At 40.1% G+C, this 16,753-nt stretch overlaps 1 protein-coding gene across 2 annotated transcripts; it reads right to left on the bottom strand.

Moving 5' to 3' along the window:
- Nucleotides 1–341: 341 nt before the first annotated feature.
- On the bottom strand, nucleotides 342–15,810 carry DDX3X (DEAD-box helicase 3 X-linked). Of its 2 annotated transcripts, none has more exons than XM_058535669.1 (17): nucleotides 15,631–15,810; nucleotides 12,643–12,700; nucleotides 11,060–11,107; nucleotides 9,060–9,192; nucleotides 7,925–8,083; nucleotides 7,749–7,848; nucleotides 7,189–7,324; nucleotides 6,180–6,265; nucleotides 5,880–5,978; nucleotides 5,613–5,773; nucleotides 5,057–5,201; nucleotides 4,837–4,981; nucleotides 4,454–4,635; nucleotides 4,245–4,362; nucleotides 3,801–3,954; nucleotides 3,138–3,271; nucleotides 342–2,913 (listed from the first exon to the last, which is right to left on the bottom strand). In XM_058535669.1, the coding sequence occupies exons 1-17, from the start codon at nucleotides 15,673–15,675 to the stop codon at nucleotides 2,834–2,836; spliced, it is 1,983 nt and encodes a 660-aa protein (XP_058391652.1). In that variant the 5' UTR covers nucleotides 15,676–15,810; the 3' UTR covers nucleotides 342–2,833. The 2 variants fall into 2 exon arrangements, with proteins under 2 accessions (XP_058391652.1, XP_058391651.1); XM_058535668.1 differs by having other exon boundaries at nucleotides 3,138–3,274; nucleotides 15,631–15,808.
- Between the last annotated feature and the right edge of the window lie 943 nt (nucleotides 15,811–16,753).

Below are 16,753 nucleotides of genomic sequence, written 5' to 3'. Positions count from 1 at the left end.
CTTTTACCCAATTCATTCTTCCACTGTTCAAAACAACCGATTCCCACTCATATTAAGCTGCTTCAAGTACAAACCAATTTGTTATACACGCTGTACATCAATAAGGACACCTTTTAGATTCCCATCTATTACAAAAATCCTTTTTTTCACTGTACTCTAAACTAACATCTTCATCTTTTATTACAAATACTTATGGAACTAGAGTAATTTTGTCTCCAAGAGGCAGCTCAAAATTAGCACTGGACGACAACCAAAAAAAATTACGTCTTACAATTCTTCAGGCAAGAGCACAACTTTATTTTCACCTCTAATAATAAACCACAATTGACAACAACAAAGGAGACTGTGCAGTTCAACTTTTTATTTTAATAAAATCAGAATATGCACAGCACATGCAGTGCTAGCATCTAAACTAATACAATAAGCAATTACTAAAGCTACAGTGACTTGAGGTTCAATCTTTACATTCAGCAAGTTTAAATCCATTCTTATGTGATTTTTGAAACCTTATTAACTGAAAATATTGCTTGCTGATAAAACTTGCTCAAATGCTATCGCTGAATGTACAAGTCACTGATTATGCCAATACAACAAAGATAACCACATGTTTGAGGATTGCAATGTGCCAGACATTCACTGAAAAAAAAAATACACACAACTAAACAAAACTCACGCAACAAACATCTGAGAATCTGGACACTTCATATCAGTGTTTTGAAGTGTTTCATTAATATCTTAAGACAAGTGTATCAAAACCTTGGCATGATTTAATTTAAAGTCGCCAATTTTGTTTTTACTAACATCAGAAAGTTATGGCTATACTGCCAATGCCGGGTCTGCTTAATTTGACTTAAGAGTTTAATATGACTTAACATTAAAAGCTCACACTACCCCGAAATATATAATTTCACGCATACGGTGACATTCAACATTCAAGTGCCAGTGTTTTTGTACTGTCTTTTGGTCAAGTTTCTTTAAACTTTCAAAGAATCACTTTTAGGCTTACAAAAATAAATATTTGTCAAAATGTTCAATAAATATTACATAAAACTAGCAGCAAAAAGTATCTAGAAATCTGTCGTGTGCAAATAGTTTTCTTCCCAACTATCATTCCCATGGTCCCAAATAAATTTTAGAATCTAGTCCCATCCCCTTCCTAGACAAGCTGCGTTCAACAATCTCCAAGAGACAAAATAAGATTGGAAGTTTAAGGACACGCACACAAGACATATATATAAAATTCTCTGAATGTGCAATAAAAGAAGTACTTTGTAAAAAGTTATGGGCAAAATGTACAAGGGCCTAAACCTAGACTAATTGAAATAGCACCATAACAAATGACCTCAATACTGTCAAGTGCACCTACTTAATAAAAGTTTAGAACAAGGCACAATACACTTGAAAATCTATTGCACTTTAGGAAATTTTTGCCGTCTTCCTATGCCACTGTAAAAAGATTGAGCGTTTTGATCACCTCATTCTGGCCACAAAATTAGCACAGAATTCAAAGTGGCAGAGGCATTTTAGTGGTGGACAATGCTCATCTTTGGCCAGATTTAGCATAAACAGACTATAAATACAATGGAAACCTATGCAACTAAAACTGACTAAAACTGCACTGTATAGCAGAATTGACACCTTGTGCAGTTATGTACATATTTCCAACCTGTGTGATCTCAAAGATTTCAGTTTGTTACTCTTCTGGAGCCATTTTACAAAGTCTATAGTAAGCCAGTTTAACATCTCAACGCAGCTTGAACAGAGTATGTGAATCGGCATTTAAAATAAAGCCTGCTGCATTAATTCTTCCTGTTCATACCCTCTTGACCAAAAAACATCAACACTAGCATGCGTTATTAGACCAAAAATCATCCAGGGCCCTAATGAGGGCTGGTCATTGCTGTGGTCAGCCATTCTACCATTTCAATTTCATTTATGGCAGGCATTTAAAAAGTCTAAGTAGATGAATTCTCCTAAAAACCTATTTCAAGTTATCAGACCTTTAAACTTTCCCTGTAATAGTATGCCCACATTTGGCTAGCTCATAATTAATGATCTGCCTAAACATTGAAAGAGGAATTGCTGTATTTACTTGCATTAACTTTGAAAACAGTGCTTTGAATGTATGCATGTATTCATACATCACCTCATCATGACTGGAATGGCTTGTTTAAAGACTATCAGGTTCTAAATACCTATCCAGGATAGAGTGAGCAAATCAGAACTTTAACTTAATACAGTTTGCCACATTAGAAACTAATTCCATTAATATGCTTCAAGACGTTTGTTTGTTTTCCCCCGATCTGCAAGTATCAAAAAGCCCTAATGCAGGCTACCGCATAAGTTTTTTCCTTATAATATTTATGGATGAATCGATGATTCCTGTTAAGTTGTATCACACCTGTGTGCCAAGGTTTGATTTTAGCCCAAGTTCAGTAAATTTATTTTGTCAAAACAATTGATATCTTGAGCATTACTGAGCCAACAGGACATCAAAATAAAAAGTTGTCTAAAGTTAAAGGCACAGTACATTAACAAACAAATGATCCTCAGTCACAAAATTATAAATGCAGTTTGGGATGGGGGTTGGTGGGAGGGGAGTTAATCCAAACTACAGCAATGAAGTCTTCAAACCACCTTCCGAACAGGGCTGCTGATTGTTCCTTTCATCTCTTCATGTGACCTTGAGCTCCCTTAAAAAAAAAATTTCAGTGGAGAATCACAGCTGGTAATGTACTGCGAGTTCTTGAAGCTACACAAGGTATAGTCTGGCTAAGTTACATGTGGTTTCCATATTAGCTTGTTTGGCAGGGTGACCTACTGCAAGGCAGGTTCAGTTACCCCACCAGTCAACCCCCTGGGAGTTATAATTTCCTCCATATCCATCACTGTTGTAAAAGCCTCCGTAGCCACCTAATGGAGAGATTTAAAAAAGAGAGAAATTAAGTCAGTCATCTACTGGTTAAATACAATCTTTCCCTTCTTTAAGTACTCTGACATAAAATTATGAAAAACAAGCTAAATTTCCCCATTGAGGGCCGAATTTCCTCAATGCTTCTAATTATGCTTTGAAAAACATAAAAAGACTAAAAGGAAAAAACCTTTCCCAAAGATATGAGGTTAAAAATTAACATTACCTCCACCAAACCCTCTGCTGCCGTGGCCACCTCCACCACTGCGGCTGCTGCCTGCACGGCTGCTGCTGAAGCTGGAACTGCTGGCACCACTACTTTGTCGATAGTCTCTGGCACCAAATCCTCCACTGAATCTACTACTACAAGGATAAAAAGTGTGTTGGTTCACGTGAAGATAGAAGTTCACTAAATAACCCAGAACTTTTTTTTTTTTTGGTGATGAAGATTGGCCCTGAGCTAACATCTGTGCCAATCTTCCTCTATTTTTTGTATGTGGGATGCCGCCACACCATGGCTTGATGAGCTGTGTGTAGGTCCACGGCCGAGATCCCAACCCGTGAACCCCAAGCCGCTGAAGCAGAGCACACGAACTTAACCGCTATGCCACAGGGCCAGCCCCCCAGTTCTTGTTAATACTTCCCAATGACCAATTTCTGATTTTTCAATACCAACAGCTCCCCATTCAGCCCTATTTTCCCTCATAGTGATTTTAAAGGCCTTAGCTGCGAAAGGCTGACACTAACTTAGTGTCGCCCTTTCTAATAACACCCCTCACCCAAAGGATCTAGGCAGCCTAAGAAAATTAAGCTCGTTAAACTAAATACCTGAAAAGTTAACCTCGGACATGACACCCATCCCCCTCATTATATACCATCTGTACCTCACCTCTTTGATCGTCCACGACTGCTACCCTTGTAGTGGTGTTCGTAAGCCATATTTTCTAACCAAGATGGCACTTCTTGTTTAGCTTCAACAAGAAGATCCAACAAATCCTTGGTAATATTTATGTTCCTCTCATTAAAGAATGAGGTGGCAAGACCTAAAACAGTTCAAAAAAGTACATAAATTAAGATCATCCATAAAGTAGCATAGTATTACTTTCCTATGTAGAATGTTAAGTAGAATACTAAAATTACAAGTTGATATTTAACCAACTCAAAGTTCTTTGAACAAAACCTGACCTTTCTGTCACTTCTATTGCTGAGATATATTTTAATTGCATCCCTTTGAAACAGGAGTTCTTATACTTAAGATCCTGAAAAGTTCTTTGCTGCACGCATCACACTGAAAAACAGAAACAACCAGACCATCAAGTAACCAAACACTTACCAAGGTTTCCTACACGTCCTGTTCGGCCAATGCGATGTACATATTCTTCAATATCACTTGGCAAGTCAAAATTGATAACATGTTTCACATTTGAAATGTCCAGTCCTCTTGCTGCTACCTGGAAGATAACTTTTGTTATATATGGCCCACTTAAAAGAAAGCCACTAGTTGAACATGCTGAACTTAAAACAAGATTATATTATACATACTGCTGTAGCCACTAGAATTGGGCTTTTTCCTGAGCGGAACTGGTGAAGGGCCTCTTCTCTATCTCTCTGAGATCGGTCTCCATGGATACTGGTACAAGCATATCCTTCATGGTATAAGAAATCCTCCAGAGAATCTGCACCCTTTTTGGTCTCCACAAACACTAAGGTCAGTGAATCCTTGCCTGAATTTGAAAAGTTATAAAGTTTTTGTTACTAATAATGACTTAGTTCTCTTTGCACTTAGTAAACATGCAAATAGAGGCAATTAAATAGACCATTTTAACAGAATGTTTTGAATGGGGAGGAAAAGCAATAAACGTGATCCAAACGGATTCTCATTACCTAAGCCATCAAAGTGATGCTAAAATTATTTGTAATTTTACCTGTCGCATTTAGAAGGTCAAGCAGAAATGACCGTTTGTCTGACTCTTCCACCCAAACTACTTTCTGTGTGATATTCTCAGAGGTAGAACCAACTCTTCCTACAGCCAAAAAGATGTATTCATCCAAGAAATCACGAGCAAGCATCTGAAAGAGAAAAAAATTTTACTATCTACTGAGATAAATTCCTAAGTAAATAAAATTTGCAGCATCAAATAATACCTGTATTTCCTTAGGGAAAGTAGCACTAAACATCATAGTGTGGCGAACTCCCTTTGGTGGCATAGTATCTTGTTCAACTATTCTACGTATCTGAGGTTCAAATCCCATATCCAACATCCGATCAGCTTCATCCAACACCAAATATCTGTCATGAAAAAATTCAGTTTAGAATGTGAGAAGAAAAGCTGGTTTTAGTACAGATGTATCTAATAAGTATAACTATATATTCATTCAAGTAGTTAAATTCCTCATGTCACAAGATCTGACCCACGTAAATGAGACAGCGCAGGATTTTTCCACTAGATAAACCATCCAAGATCACACAGCCAAATTAGCTCTTACTACTTGACACGGTCCCACAGTCTGGTCATTCTCAGCCTCTACTAAAATGTCACTGATTTTTCAACATTAGAATTACAATGAGCAAATTTTTTATAAAAGTTAGGAGACTAAAATAAATCACTTCTCAATCTTAAAATTTAAACAATGCTAATAAGTACCATAAAATTAATGGCTAATAATTTTTAAAATTTCATACACTTAAAAATTAACATACTTGCAGAAGTCTAATCCAATCTTTCCTCTTTCCATCATATCCACGAGACGTCCTGGAGTGGCTACTAACAAGTGGCATCCACGTTCTAAGTCTCGAATCTGCTGACCAATATCAGCACCACCATAAACCACACAAGGACGAACTCTAGATCGGTATGAAAACTATAAGCAAAGAAAAGTTTATCAACTCCAAGGCAAAGATTTTTACATGGTCATAAAATATTTCATTAGAATCAAAAACACAATAATCACTGAAATGTATACTTACTTTCCTGGCTTCCTCATAGATCTGTACTGCCAGTTCTCTAGTTGGTGCTAATACCAAGGAGATTGGGTATTGTTTGCGGCGCCCATACCTTCCATTTTCCTAAGAAATGATTTATAAGTTAAACTCTTAACATCTCTTTTTAAAGGTTCATTACAACATAATTCCCTTCTGTAATTGACAGATTACACTTGAAAACTTTTTCGTTAAATAAACAGAAGTCTTACTGACATTTAGACAGCTCTTTCAACAACTACCTACAAAGTTCTACAATAATTTCCCACTTTATAAAGAAATATTTACCTTCATGGCCCTCAAAGCCTCGCCTGGACCATCTGAATAAATCTGACTCAAGATGGGCAAGAGAAATGCTGCAGTTTTTCCAGACCCTGTTTTAAGAGAAAGCATATTCATTCAACCACAGAAACACCTACTTATTACTTTTGAGTAAATAATACCAAAAAGTAACTTCTTTGATCCATCTGTAACAGGAGTCAGCAAAGTAAGGCCCAGCCCATTTATCTTTGGAAATAAAGCTCTACTGGAATACAGCCGTGCCCAGTAATATTGTCCATGGATGCCTTCACACTAACAGCAGAGCTGAGTAGCTGCAAGAAACCACGTGGCCCATAAAACCAGAAATGTTTATTTTGTTGCTTTACAAAAAAAAAGTATAACAAACTCTGATCAATAACAATGTAATATTCACATCTTTGCATTTTGTGTTTATAAAAAGAGCAGGAATTCTGCCTCAAAAGTTTTGTCAATTTCAATTTCTAACACTTCCTTGTAGGTATTTTTAATGGGGGAAATTCTGCCATCCTCTTTCCAACTGGTCAAACTCACACCGATACAGTAAAGCTCGTACTCAATTCAGAGGCTTTAACTATACCCATTCCCGAAAGATGGGAGGTGCTACTTTATCCAAGGAGGCACCTTTTCCTTAGCCACATTCCTATGGACTACAGGCTATTCCCTAATCTTATCCTTCTTATTCCAGATACAATGATGTTATAGCACTAACTTTCCCACCATTGCAATCACAATAATCTATCCCTGTTGCAGCCATTATCAGGCTAATGACTTTCTACAGGATACTCCAAGATGCCCTAATGAAAACACTAGAAGTAATACAGGATCCAAAGGTCTAAGACAAAAAGAGATACCACCCAGCTACTCCTTATCTATATCAAAGTATACCAGTCAGGCTACATTTAGGACTCAAGCCTCCCCATGAAACATAGATACTCCGTGAGAGTAAGCCCAGTTAAGGTATTCTTGACAATTTTTTACTTTTATCAAGTGAGCTTACCTGTTTGGGCACAGGCCATCAAGTCTCTTTTCTCTTTGATAATAGGAATAGCATGCTTTTGCACTGGTGTAGGGCGAGTATAACGAGTAAGCTCAATGTTCCCCATAATAATTTCTCCCATCTCAACATCACTGAACTGTCAAGAAAGTCAATGAGATTAAATAGCTAGGGATGCTATCTGAGCCATTTTTGTTTAATACTAGTACAATAACAGAAAAAAAACCAAGAGCCAATTTGTACTTTAGTTTACAGTTGCTTTACGTAAAAATTATGTTATATTTTGAGAAAAAACCAACCCCCTAGGCATAATCTACATCAAAGAAGTTTTAGGTTCTTCCTATGTTTAACCCACTTTCAATTTCAAATTATTAACAACGGTGACATTGAACTTATTCTCTCCTTTTCCACAAATCAATGAGGCAGGTTTTTAAAAGAACATTAAAGAATCGTTAAGAGTAAGCATGGTCTATACATGCTTTTAGGAAGCCCATCTCATTTTCCTGTGCTGTGAAAACATTTACACTTCCCTCTGTCTCAAAAGATCAAGCAAAAATACTTACACTTTCAATGTGGGGAGGACAGTTGTTGCCTGTTGCCTCAACTGGAATGTCATCATATTTCTCAAAGTTAATCCCAGTGTTGCCTCCAGAAAAGAGTTCCCTAAAATCAAAAGACTGTTAAGTATTATACTAGCTAATAAGGCTTCACCACAATTCACATACATTTCAAAACTTACTGTTCCAAGCGTTCACTTGGTGGGAGTGGTTTTGACCAATCATCTTCATCTGATTTGTCACACCAGCGACTATTTCCACCACGTTCATATTTGCCAAAGCCACTTCTGTCACCACGGCTGCCAATGCCGTCATAGTCACTCCGTCCACGATCATCAAACCTGAATAGCACAACCAACTAATCAGAATCATACCATTTAACCATTACCAGATTTCTACCACTACTCTAGAACTGTACCTGGAGAGAAGTTGAATTATTTGTTATGTCTAACTTCAAGGATGTCAACAGTCCAATTCTGGCTTACTCTTATTTGACAAATGAGGCCCTCTAATTAACCAGATCATATGTATCATTTATATAACTTTATTTCCTAAAATCAGTCTCCTCCTTTATTTCTATAAAATTTTAAAGCCTACACAGGCCTCATACATGCTAAAATTAAGAATCAAGTCTTATCTATTTGAAATCAGCATATAACTTACACCTTTATTTCAAGTTCTCATCCAAATATCTTTAGTGGTAGGGAAAAGAAGAAAACAGCACACCAAATATCAATTGTCCCGGTTATACTAGGATATCATTTAAAGGACAATTCACCTGTGTGACGGACTTTGGATAAAAGGCAGAAAATAATCCTTACCTGAATTAAGATGTTTTTAGAGTTTTAGGCCTGTTTGCGAAAAATCAGGACACACAGGACTAACCACAGCTATTAGGCGCATGAGGTCAGTTCACCACACTTGTGTAATCAAAAATATAAGGTGTTTAAAAATTGTCATATAGAATATCCACAAAATTCTCAACCAAATTAGGCCATTCACTAGATAAACTTACTCTTTTAAATAGAATATATAAAACTAGAGAAATATAAAAATAACTGATTTCACTATGCCAAAGGGCACATTCTTATCCTCATCTAATTTCTATGTAACAAGTTCAATTCAGTAAAGACCTCTTACAGCTAAGAAAATATGATTAAACAATGTTTAACATCCAAACAGGTGGTCTATGAAGGGAAAAAAAAATATCATGCTTAATGACCAGAGTACAAGGATGAGGACTTAGCAAATTAAAGACCATTCCTAAATTGCTATATTGTACACACACATAAGGGGATAAGCTAAGAAATCACTTACCTTCCCCTTGATCCACTTCCACGATCACTGAAGAAACTAGACTTCCCTCTTGAATCACTACGAGATCCAAAACTGCTGTATGCATCCTTATCTTTACTAGAACTCCACCCTGAACTGTCTTTATCGTAGAATCCTTCAATAAAAAAAGCAGAAACCCATTTTATTGTATTGGTTAGAAATTTACAGTATCCTGACTTGACTCCTATGTTTCTGAATTTGAAGTGCTCCACTGACTTTATCTTATCTCTGTGGACTGAAAGGACAATGGAAGTATTCCTATCACGGTACCAGAAGAGGCTCTTTACAGCTGGTTTACATCAGTACACAAAATTTTTTGTATCTTTAATTCTCTCCACTAGAAAATACTGTACACTAAAACCAAGCCATCTGATTAGTTTAACAACGTTCTGAATGAATACCATTTCTAAAAGGTCAATAACTTCGCCTGTAACACAATGATTATGGTATTGTTATATGACCATCACTATTTTATTTCCATTCTTTTTATAGGTGTGAATGAGTTTACTGGGAAAGAGTTAACACCATTTCAATGTTTCTTAGGGGTGATAAGTCATTTAAAACATTCTTAGGAGTGTCACATTATTTGGTTTAATACAGTATTTCTTGGTTTCAATAGTAAAAAGTATAAGAACGGTGGTGCTTATACTGTTCATATGAAATATGTACCGTCAGATGAGAATAAGGAATACCCAGAAAAAAGGAAAATCCTCATCCTTACACACTCTTAGTGTGGATAGGTTCCTAGGGTATAGCCATAAACATTCAGCAAGAGAGGATGACAAAGGTGTAAATTAGCCCAACAGGTAGAGTTTAACTAGCTTGAATGACGCTTGATTAAACAGTCAGGGAGAGTTTGAGTTAATTAAGTTACTTTCCTTCTGTCTTATGCCTCTACTATTAACCAGCCACATGATCAACAGCCTTAGCTAGCAATAAAGAGTTGAGTAAGATTTCTAAGATCTCTTTCAACTCTAAAATCTCTGATCCATACTGCCTCTCCCTTTGATTCCTGTCCCTGTGAAAGGAAAAAGCACTCAATATACGTAGGGATCAATTCCAGCTATTACATTCTAAGGAAGAAAGAGAACACTCATGATGATAAAGACAAACTCCACAGCAACTGAAAGAATGATATGATAACCAGGTGATCTGACAGAAACAACACCGATTCTATATCCATGCATTGCCAGGGACAGTGAAGCTAATAGAGACTACATATGCATATGGAGGAATGACAGCAAACCATGTGCTCCTGCGGACTCTCCTCCACTCTTTCAATTCTGCCACCTTAATGCCAGTCTCTTCCCTCCTCCTGACCTTTAAGCAGTATTCCTGACCTTCCCCTTTCCTCCAAATCTCAGATCACCTATTCTACAGAATATACAGCTCCCGAACAGTTGTCTCAAAATTTGAAACATCTACTAGTTTTCTATCACTACATTACAAACAAAATGGGAAAAGACCAGGTGTTGTGATACATTTTAGACAAAACCTTTCAAATGAAGCAGTTAAGGCAGGGAGGTGAAACCAAAGAATCACTCCCAACTTACCGGGAGCGTGTCCAATGCTATAACCTGTTAACTATCCCGCAATAACCCCACCTTCGTTTTGGCACCTCTGCAGGACAGAAATAACTGAGCTGTTATCACCATGCAGTTTGGTTTACACACGAGGGCGCCCACTCACCTTTCAAATTGAAATCATGCTGTGAATGATTACCAACACAGATTAAGCACAAGGATAGTGAAGTTGTACAAAACCATGCCCTTGGCCTCAGAATAGTTTGACATAGGAAATGCAGAATTTTAAAGTGTGACATTAGATGAGTTTTTCCAAAGTCATTAAGTCCTAATATTTGAACCAGTTCTGACAGAAGCAGAGGACAGCACAATGTTTAGACTTCCCAAGGTGCATTTTCCCTAGGGTCCAACTTTTAAATGCATCAAGAATTAGGTCTACAAATTGCTCAAAGGACTTACCTTTAGTAGCTTCTCTGTTCCTTAAGTGAGGAGGAATATAACGCCCTTCTAAAAGAAATAATATAAAGTGAAATGCTGAAAACCTTCAAGTTAAAACTTTTTACCAAAATTTGTGCTATTAAAAAATGGTCCTGGAAAAAAATTTTTCTTAATCTCTAACCTTCCAGTCTGACTACTTACTTGGAAATTGAAAGGAGAAAAAAATCTACTTTTCTTTTAAATGGGTTACTGCTTTATAAGGAGAACTTTAAAGGGGGGGGAGACAAGTTTGGCAAACAAAAATTTGACTTGGAACCTCAAGTTGAAATCCACAAATAAATAAATATATATAACTTACCACTAGTGGTTAATTTAACACAATTTTTTAAAGGCCTGCTATGATTCCTGAGAAGTGTCATAAACAAAAACAGTTACAACATAAGTATTATTTAACAACCTAAAAAAGACTACTATGTAATAAATCATGCAATCGGCCACTAACAGGTTTTTCTGTTTCTATCCTGCTAAGTTCTAAAACAAAGAATAAATATATACGGAAAAGCTGCAGAGGGGAAATGATTTCAAGGAATTGGGAGTTTTAACTTGGGGCTTGCTAAGTTTAAGGAAAGTCAACCGTTGTTGTGTATACAGGAAAAAAATACAGCCTAGACAATGGATAAGAAGCAAAAGCAAATAACGTATATCAAACCAAGTAAAGCATAAAGTCAACTGGCTTAACTTTTCTTTTTCACTTATGGGTTGAATCAAATATTAAAGATTCCTATTAGGATGATCAATTCCTAGAAGATTCTTAGTGTGGCAAATAATGGTGAAATTTAAAACAAAAACCAAGTAACTTTGTGCCCAGTGGGGCCCTTTTTCCCTAACAATGAGGACATGTCCTTTACTATGTAACATATAATGCTTGAAGAAATAGTGCTTTCAGATCCTACGGACCGTAGCCATTTCTTTTTGTTAATCGGTAGGCAGAGACCTGAGCTAAAGCAGGTCTACTGCCAAATAATAAACCACCAAAATCCCCTACACCTTAATACTAACCTCTAACAAGTCTCCCAAAAACCTTCGAAAAAAGTAAAATGAAATAAAACTTTCATATCTAACTTCTTTTCAAAACAATGATACGACTCAGCATTTAAAATCCTAACCACCACCCCAAGAATCAGTATGGCTTTGTTCTACCAAGTCTCATGTTCTTCATGGGAAATGGGTAGCTGTAAGCCAACGAAAACGAATGTTCCCTTTATTGAGTTTAATTCTGAAAGATTCACTCTAACGGGGATAGACACATCCCCATCACCTCTAAGCTGGGCTCGTGATTCATAACGGATATAAACTCTTCTAAAATATAATGTGTGTGTTGTAAAAGGTTTTTAATGATTGTTTTTACTCAAGAAAACTAGTCTTTTATTACCAAAAACTCACAACACTTTTGACTGATCACTAAGTACTACATAATGCTGCCTACATAATTCTTTACGCAGTAAAAATTAGAGAGGAAATTCCTAAACTTTAAATAAGTCCATCTAAAGATTAAGATATGAAAAGCTCTAATATTCGGTAAATCCATAAAATGTTTTACTTACTGCTGGCTGTACTTCCTCCACTCTGATTATCTGAAGAGTTCAGGTCTAGGCCAGCAAACTAGAAGAGAATTAAATGGTTAGCAGCCTGTGTGCTGAAATATTACACTAAAAGAAAACTAGGCCCACCCTCTAGCATTTATTAGCACTAGTTGCCCTGCCTGCCTCACGGGGCTGATGTGAAACTCGTAATGAGAAATGTGACTAAGAATGTGCTTTGAAGACTATGAAGTTCTAAGCCACTGCAAAACAGTACTACTGTATATACTGCAGAAGGCAGCACACCAAGACACTGGTGCTATCCAGTAGAAACTGGGTCCAAATTTAAGTCTTTCGTTCAAAATGAATTTTCCCTGTAATGTGTTCCATAGTAAAAGCTCAAGAAACTAAAATTATTTTAAAACATGAAATAAACGAAGGATCCATTTTAGCTCCACCCATATTTGACAAATGTTTCCAGTGCTACCACCTTTCTACTTGGAATTATTTTAAACCTACAGAGCACACCTGAAAAATGTCAAAACAAAATTTAATTGACCCTTTCTTAGTTCCTTTATCCCTAAATATTGCACAAGTACTTTTAACTGGGATAGCACTAACAACAATGAATATTATCGACCATTTACTGAGCACTATTGTTAAGCATAACCCTGTGAAGCAGGTACTTTTTATTCTCCCATTTTCACGATCGAGATAGTTTCAGAGAAGACTTTGGACATAAATGGCACTCAATTCTCTTAAGGAGTAGGACATTTTACTGCCTTTAATCTCCATTTCTACACACCCCCTTTGTAGCTCAAAGCCTCAACATTCTACAAAAAGGCCTGCTATCTTCATCGAATTCTGTAACGACTCAACAGAAACTACTTACAAGCAATAAAAGAAAAAAACTGTTATGTGCCCAAAAAAATATGTTAAAAGCCACAAAAGCCAAAGTCACACAATACTGTTGCTACCTGTCTGCAAAGGTGATATGCTATACCCTAATGTAAGTCCTCCGTTAAAAGATCAAGATGATACTGGCAAATTGCAAGCATCACTGTAGTCACTGAAAATTGGAAGCAGATGCTAAGTCTTAAAAAAAAACAAAAAAAATCAGTACGTTAAGAGTTTAAAGCACCTCATTTCCATAATTTCTATTAGCAAAAATGCTGCAATGCTTTCTCTCTGCGATATTTATCTCAGACTGATACTTTAAAGCATAACAGAAACAAAAACTTTTTGCACTTGTTACAGTACAAGTTTTGTTATTAATTTTACACTTCGCAACAAGAACTAAAAGCAACTTTAAACGCTACTGTAAATTGTTAGGATTTACATTGTCTCGATTTTCTCAGTTGTGAACTTGCTTCCGGCTTAATTCTAACGACTCTGCATTATTTTTTCGAATTACATCGACTACACATTTAAATATGTTCATTCCTGCCTAGAATCTTAAAAACGGCACCACCTATACGGAAAACGTTAAAACTGAGGACAGCCTGTGCTCTTAATACATTGTCTATGTGCTCCATTCAAAATATGACGTGTCAGCAATTTGGAGGATTTAATATAACCGATACATTAATGGGAAAAAAAAGCTCCCAAAGAAACAGATGGCTAAACTTCTAAAAATATATTAATCTATTGTCAATTAGTCTGTGTCACTAAACTTCATTCCAGGATTATTCTGGAGTTCGTGGTAGGAGAAGTTTACTTAAAGGCTCCAGGCACCCAGTGAAGAGCTCATCTGAAGCGTGGTGCCACTGTTGCAGAGGGATGCAGACTTCCTGCCACGGACGCCCATAACCGCTCGTCTCTCAGATCCCATGTCCTCCTCTCCTCTACCCCCAAACCCTTAGAAGAGGGAATTGCGGATAAGACCCCAGACCCGGAGCCTCTTCAAAATTCTACTCTACAGGCAGCAACAAGTCAACAACAAAACTGTTTATCTTCACCCAAGCCACATTCCGGGTTATTTTTCCTCCGGCCGATTCCTGGATTAAACGTCACTAACACAAGGACACTCATACAACCCGTGGTACCTCCCAACAACGCTTGGCCGTCAGCTAAATCGCCACACAATGACTACCAAAGAGGAAAGGGCCGCTCCAGGTCCCCAACCTCCCTGATGTCTCCCCGCCGCGTTCAACCACTATCTCTCGAGCCCAGCGCCACCGCACACGCAGCGGCCCTTTACTCCCTCCCCTCCCCCGCCCCCGAATCTTCTGCGTCACAAAACTTTCCACTCCGGAAACGCGGCCTCGCTGGCCACCGCACCGGGGCTGCGGAAACCGGGCTGGAGCGAAAAGGCCTGCGGAAGGAAGCCCGGGAGGAACAAGATGCCCATTCCATCCTCCTTTCCAGGCCCTCGCCGGCCCGGGGCCCGCTGGCCCGGCCTCTCCCGCTAGTGGGCCGCAGCGCCGCCCAGCCACCCAGCACTACACAAAGGAGGCCGCCGCCATTACCCCGAGTGAAGGCCACCCCCTGCACCGCCCCCTCCCACATTCCAGGGCCGCGTTCCATCACCCGCTCACACGCGGGCACACACAACCACGCCGCCGGGTCTCCCTGACAGAAATCCGGGCCATGCGCGCAACAAGGGCCGAAGCCCTCGAGACCAAGAGTCCCCAACCGCGCACTGCCGCGCCGCGTTCCCCCCACCACCCGTGGGTCACTAATCAGTCGAGGCTCGCGCGTGCGCGTCTCCGCGAGAGCGCGCGCACGCCCCCCCTCGCCGCCCGCCTGCGCACGCACACACAAAAGCCGCCATTGTGCTCGGCCTGGGGACAATACCGCGGGCCGAGCCGGGGTCCTGGTCCGAGCGACAGCCACAACTAACATTCCTACCACCTCCCCCTTCCTCCATAGCCCCGGGGCATTGACACTTGCCAGCCCGAGATATCCAGGAAATGGAACCTAAGGGTGCTAGTTAGCGCTGCGCCATAAGCCAGGTTAGGACAGGGAAGGGATTCATGCAGCAACCACCTCGGTAAGCTCCTCGCAGCTCACCTGCTGGTCCAGCCCGAGCGCATTTTCCACTGCCACATGACTCATCCCTGAAGAGTACCGAGAACTCGGAATCTTCCGCTGCTGAGCGAGTGTGTTTGATTCACCGCGAAGGCCCTCTCACGAGAGAACTGCGGCTCTAGAGCGCACGGCGCGGCCACGGATCTAATATACCCACTCGCAAGACTGCTACGTCAGCACGTAAGACGTGTGCCCTCCCTCTCACACTCGCACTCCTCCTGCCGCTGCGACTTCTGCCTAGCTACTGCACGCTCGTTTAGTCTTAACCTCGCGAGATTTCCCAGTCAGTCCCGTCCCCGCCCCGTCGTCCTACCTTGGAGCTCAGAGTGCTAAATACTGTCCTAGTTTGCTTGAGCTTCACTCTCCCTGTTCTCAGATGATACCCTAGCCTATGTTGGAGTTCTGCAGATCTCGCGAGAACTCGTCGTCCCCCTGCTTTCCGCCAGCCAGGAGGCCTTAAAATTTAATCTAGGCCTGTTTCCCCTTTCTTCCCCTATGCCCCCGTTTTCCCTGTTCCTTTCTTTCGAGCGCGCGCTCTCTCTCTTCTTTCTTTCTCAGCCTCCGGGGAGATGTCGTGAGATTTCTTTGAACTAATCAGCCCTCGCTCTTCCGCGGGCTGCCTCCCTGAAATCGGAGTTAGGCAAAAAGAGGTCCGAAGGCGAGAGGACCGCGGGTCACGTGACCGCAGGTGTCGACCGCGGTGGCCATTTTGTGGAGCAGGAAACGGGCTTGAATAGAGTGTTCGGAATGGGGCGGGGGGTAGGGGGAAGGGGGAAGAGGAGGAAAGAGGGAGGAGAGGAGGAGGAAGGGCGGGATGGTGACCGGGATGGGGCTGGGGATGGGAGGAAAGTGGAGGGGAGCTGGCGGCGCGCGCTGGTGTCACACGCTTTACTGCGCCGTTGCCTAGGCAGCAGGGGCGCCGCCTGGGAACGCACTAGCCCCTCCTGTCCCACCCCGTGACGCGAGCGCGCTCCTGCGCGCGCGCGCCCGTCTCCGCGGTGAAGAAACAATGAGACAATCACGCGCTGAGCTTGAGCCGGCGGTAGCGCATCTTCCCGGGACCCCGGCCCTCTGCCAGAACTATGGCTCCTTCAGGTCCCTAGTT

The sequence above is a fragment of the Diceros bicornis genome, chromosome X, assembly GCF_020826845.1.
Source record: "Diceros bicornis minor isolate mBicDic1 chromosome X, mDicBic1.mat.cur, whole genome shotgun sequence".
Taxonomy (NCBI): Eukaryota; Metazoa; Chordata; class Mammalia; order Perissodactyla; family Rhinocerotidae; genus Diceros; species Diceros bicornis.
This window is presented reverse-complemented; position numbering and strand designations above follow the sequence as displayed.

Coding starts and splice junctions, on each gene's coding strand:
- DDX3X (XM_058535668.1), bottom strand. CDS start 15,675: ATGAGTCATGTGGCAGTGGAAAATGCGCTCGGGCTGGACCAGCAG. Junction 12,701..15,630: donor CGCTCGGGCTGGACCAGCAG/GTGAGCTGCGAG, acceptor ATTCTCTTCTAG/TTTGCTGGCCTAGACCTGAA. Junction 7,325..7,748: donor GTCCTCCCCACATTGAAAGT/GTAAGTATTTTT, acceptor CTTTCTTGACAG/TTCAGTGATGTTGAGATGGG.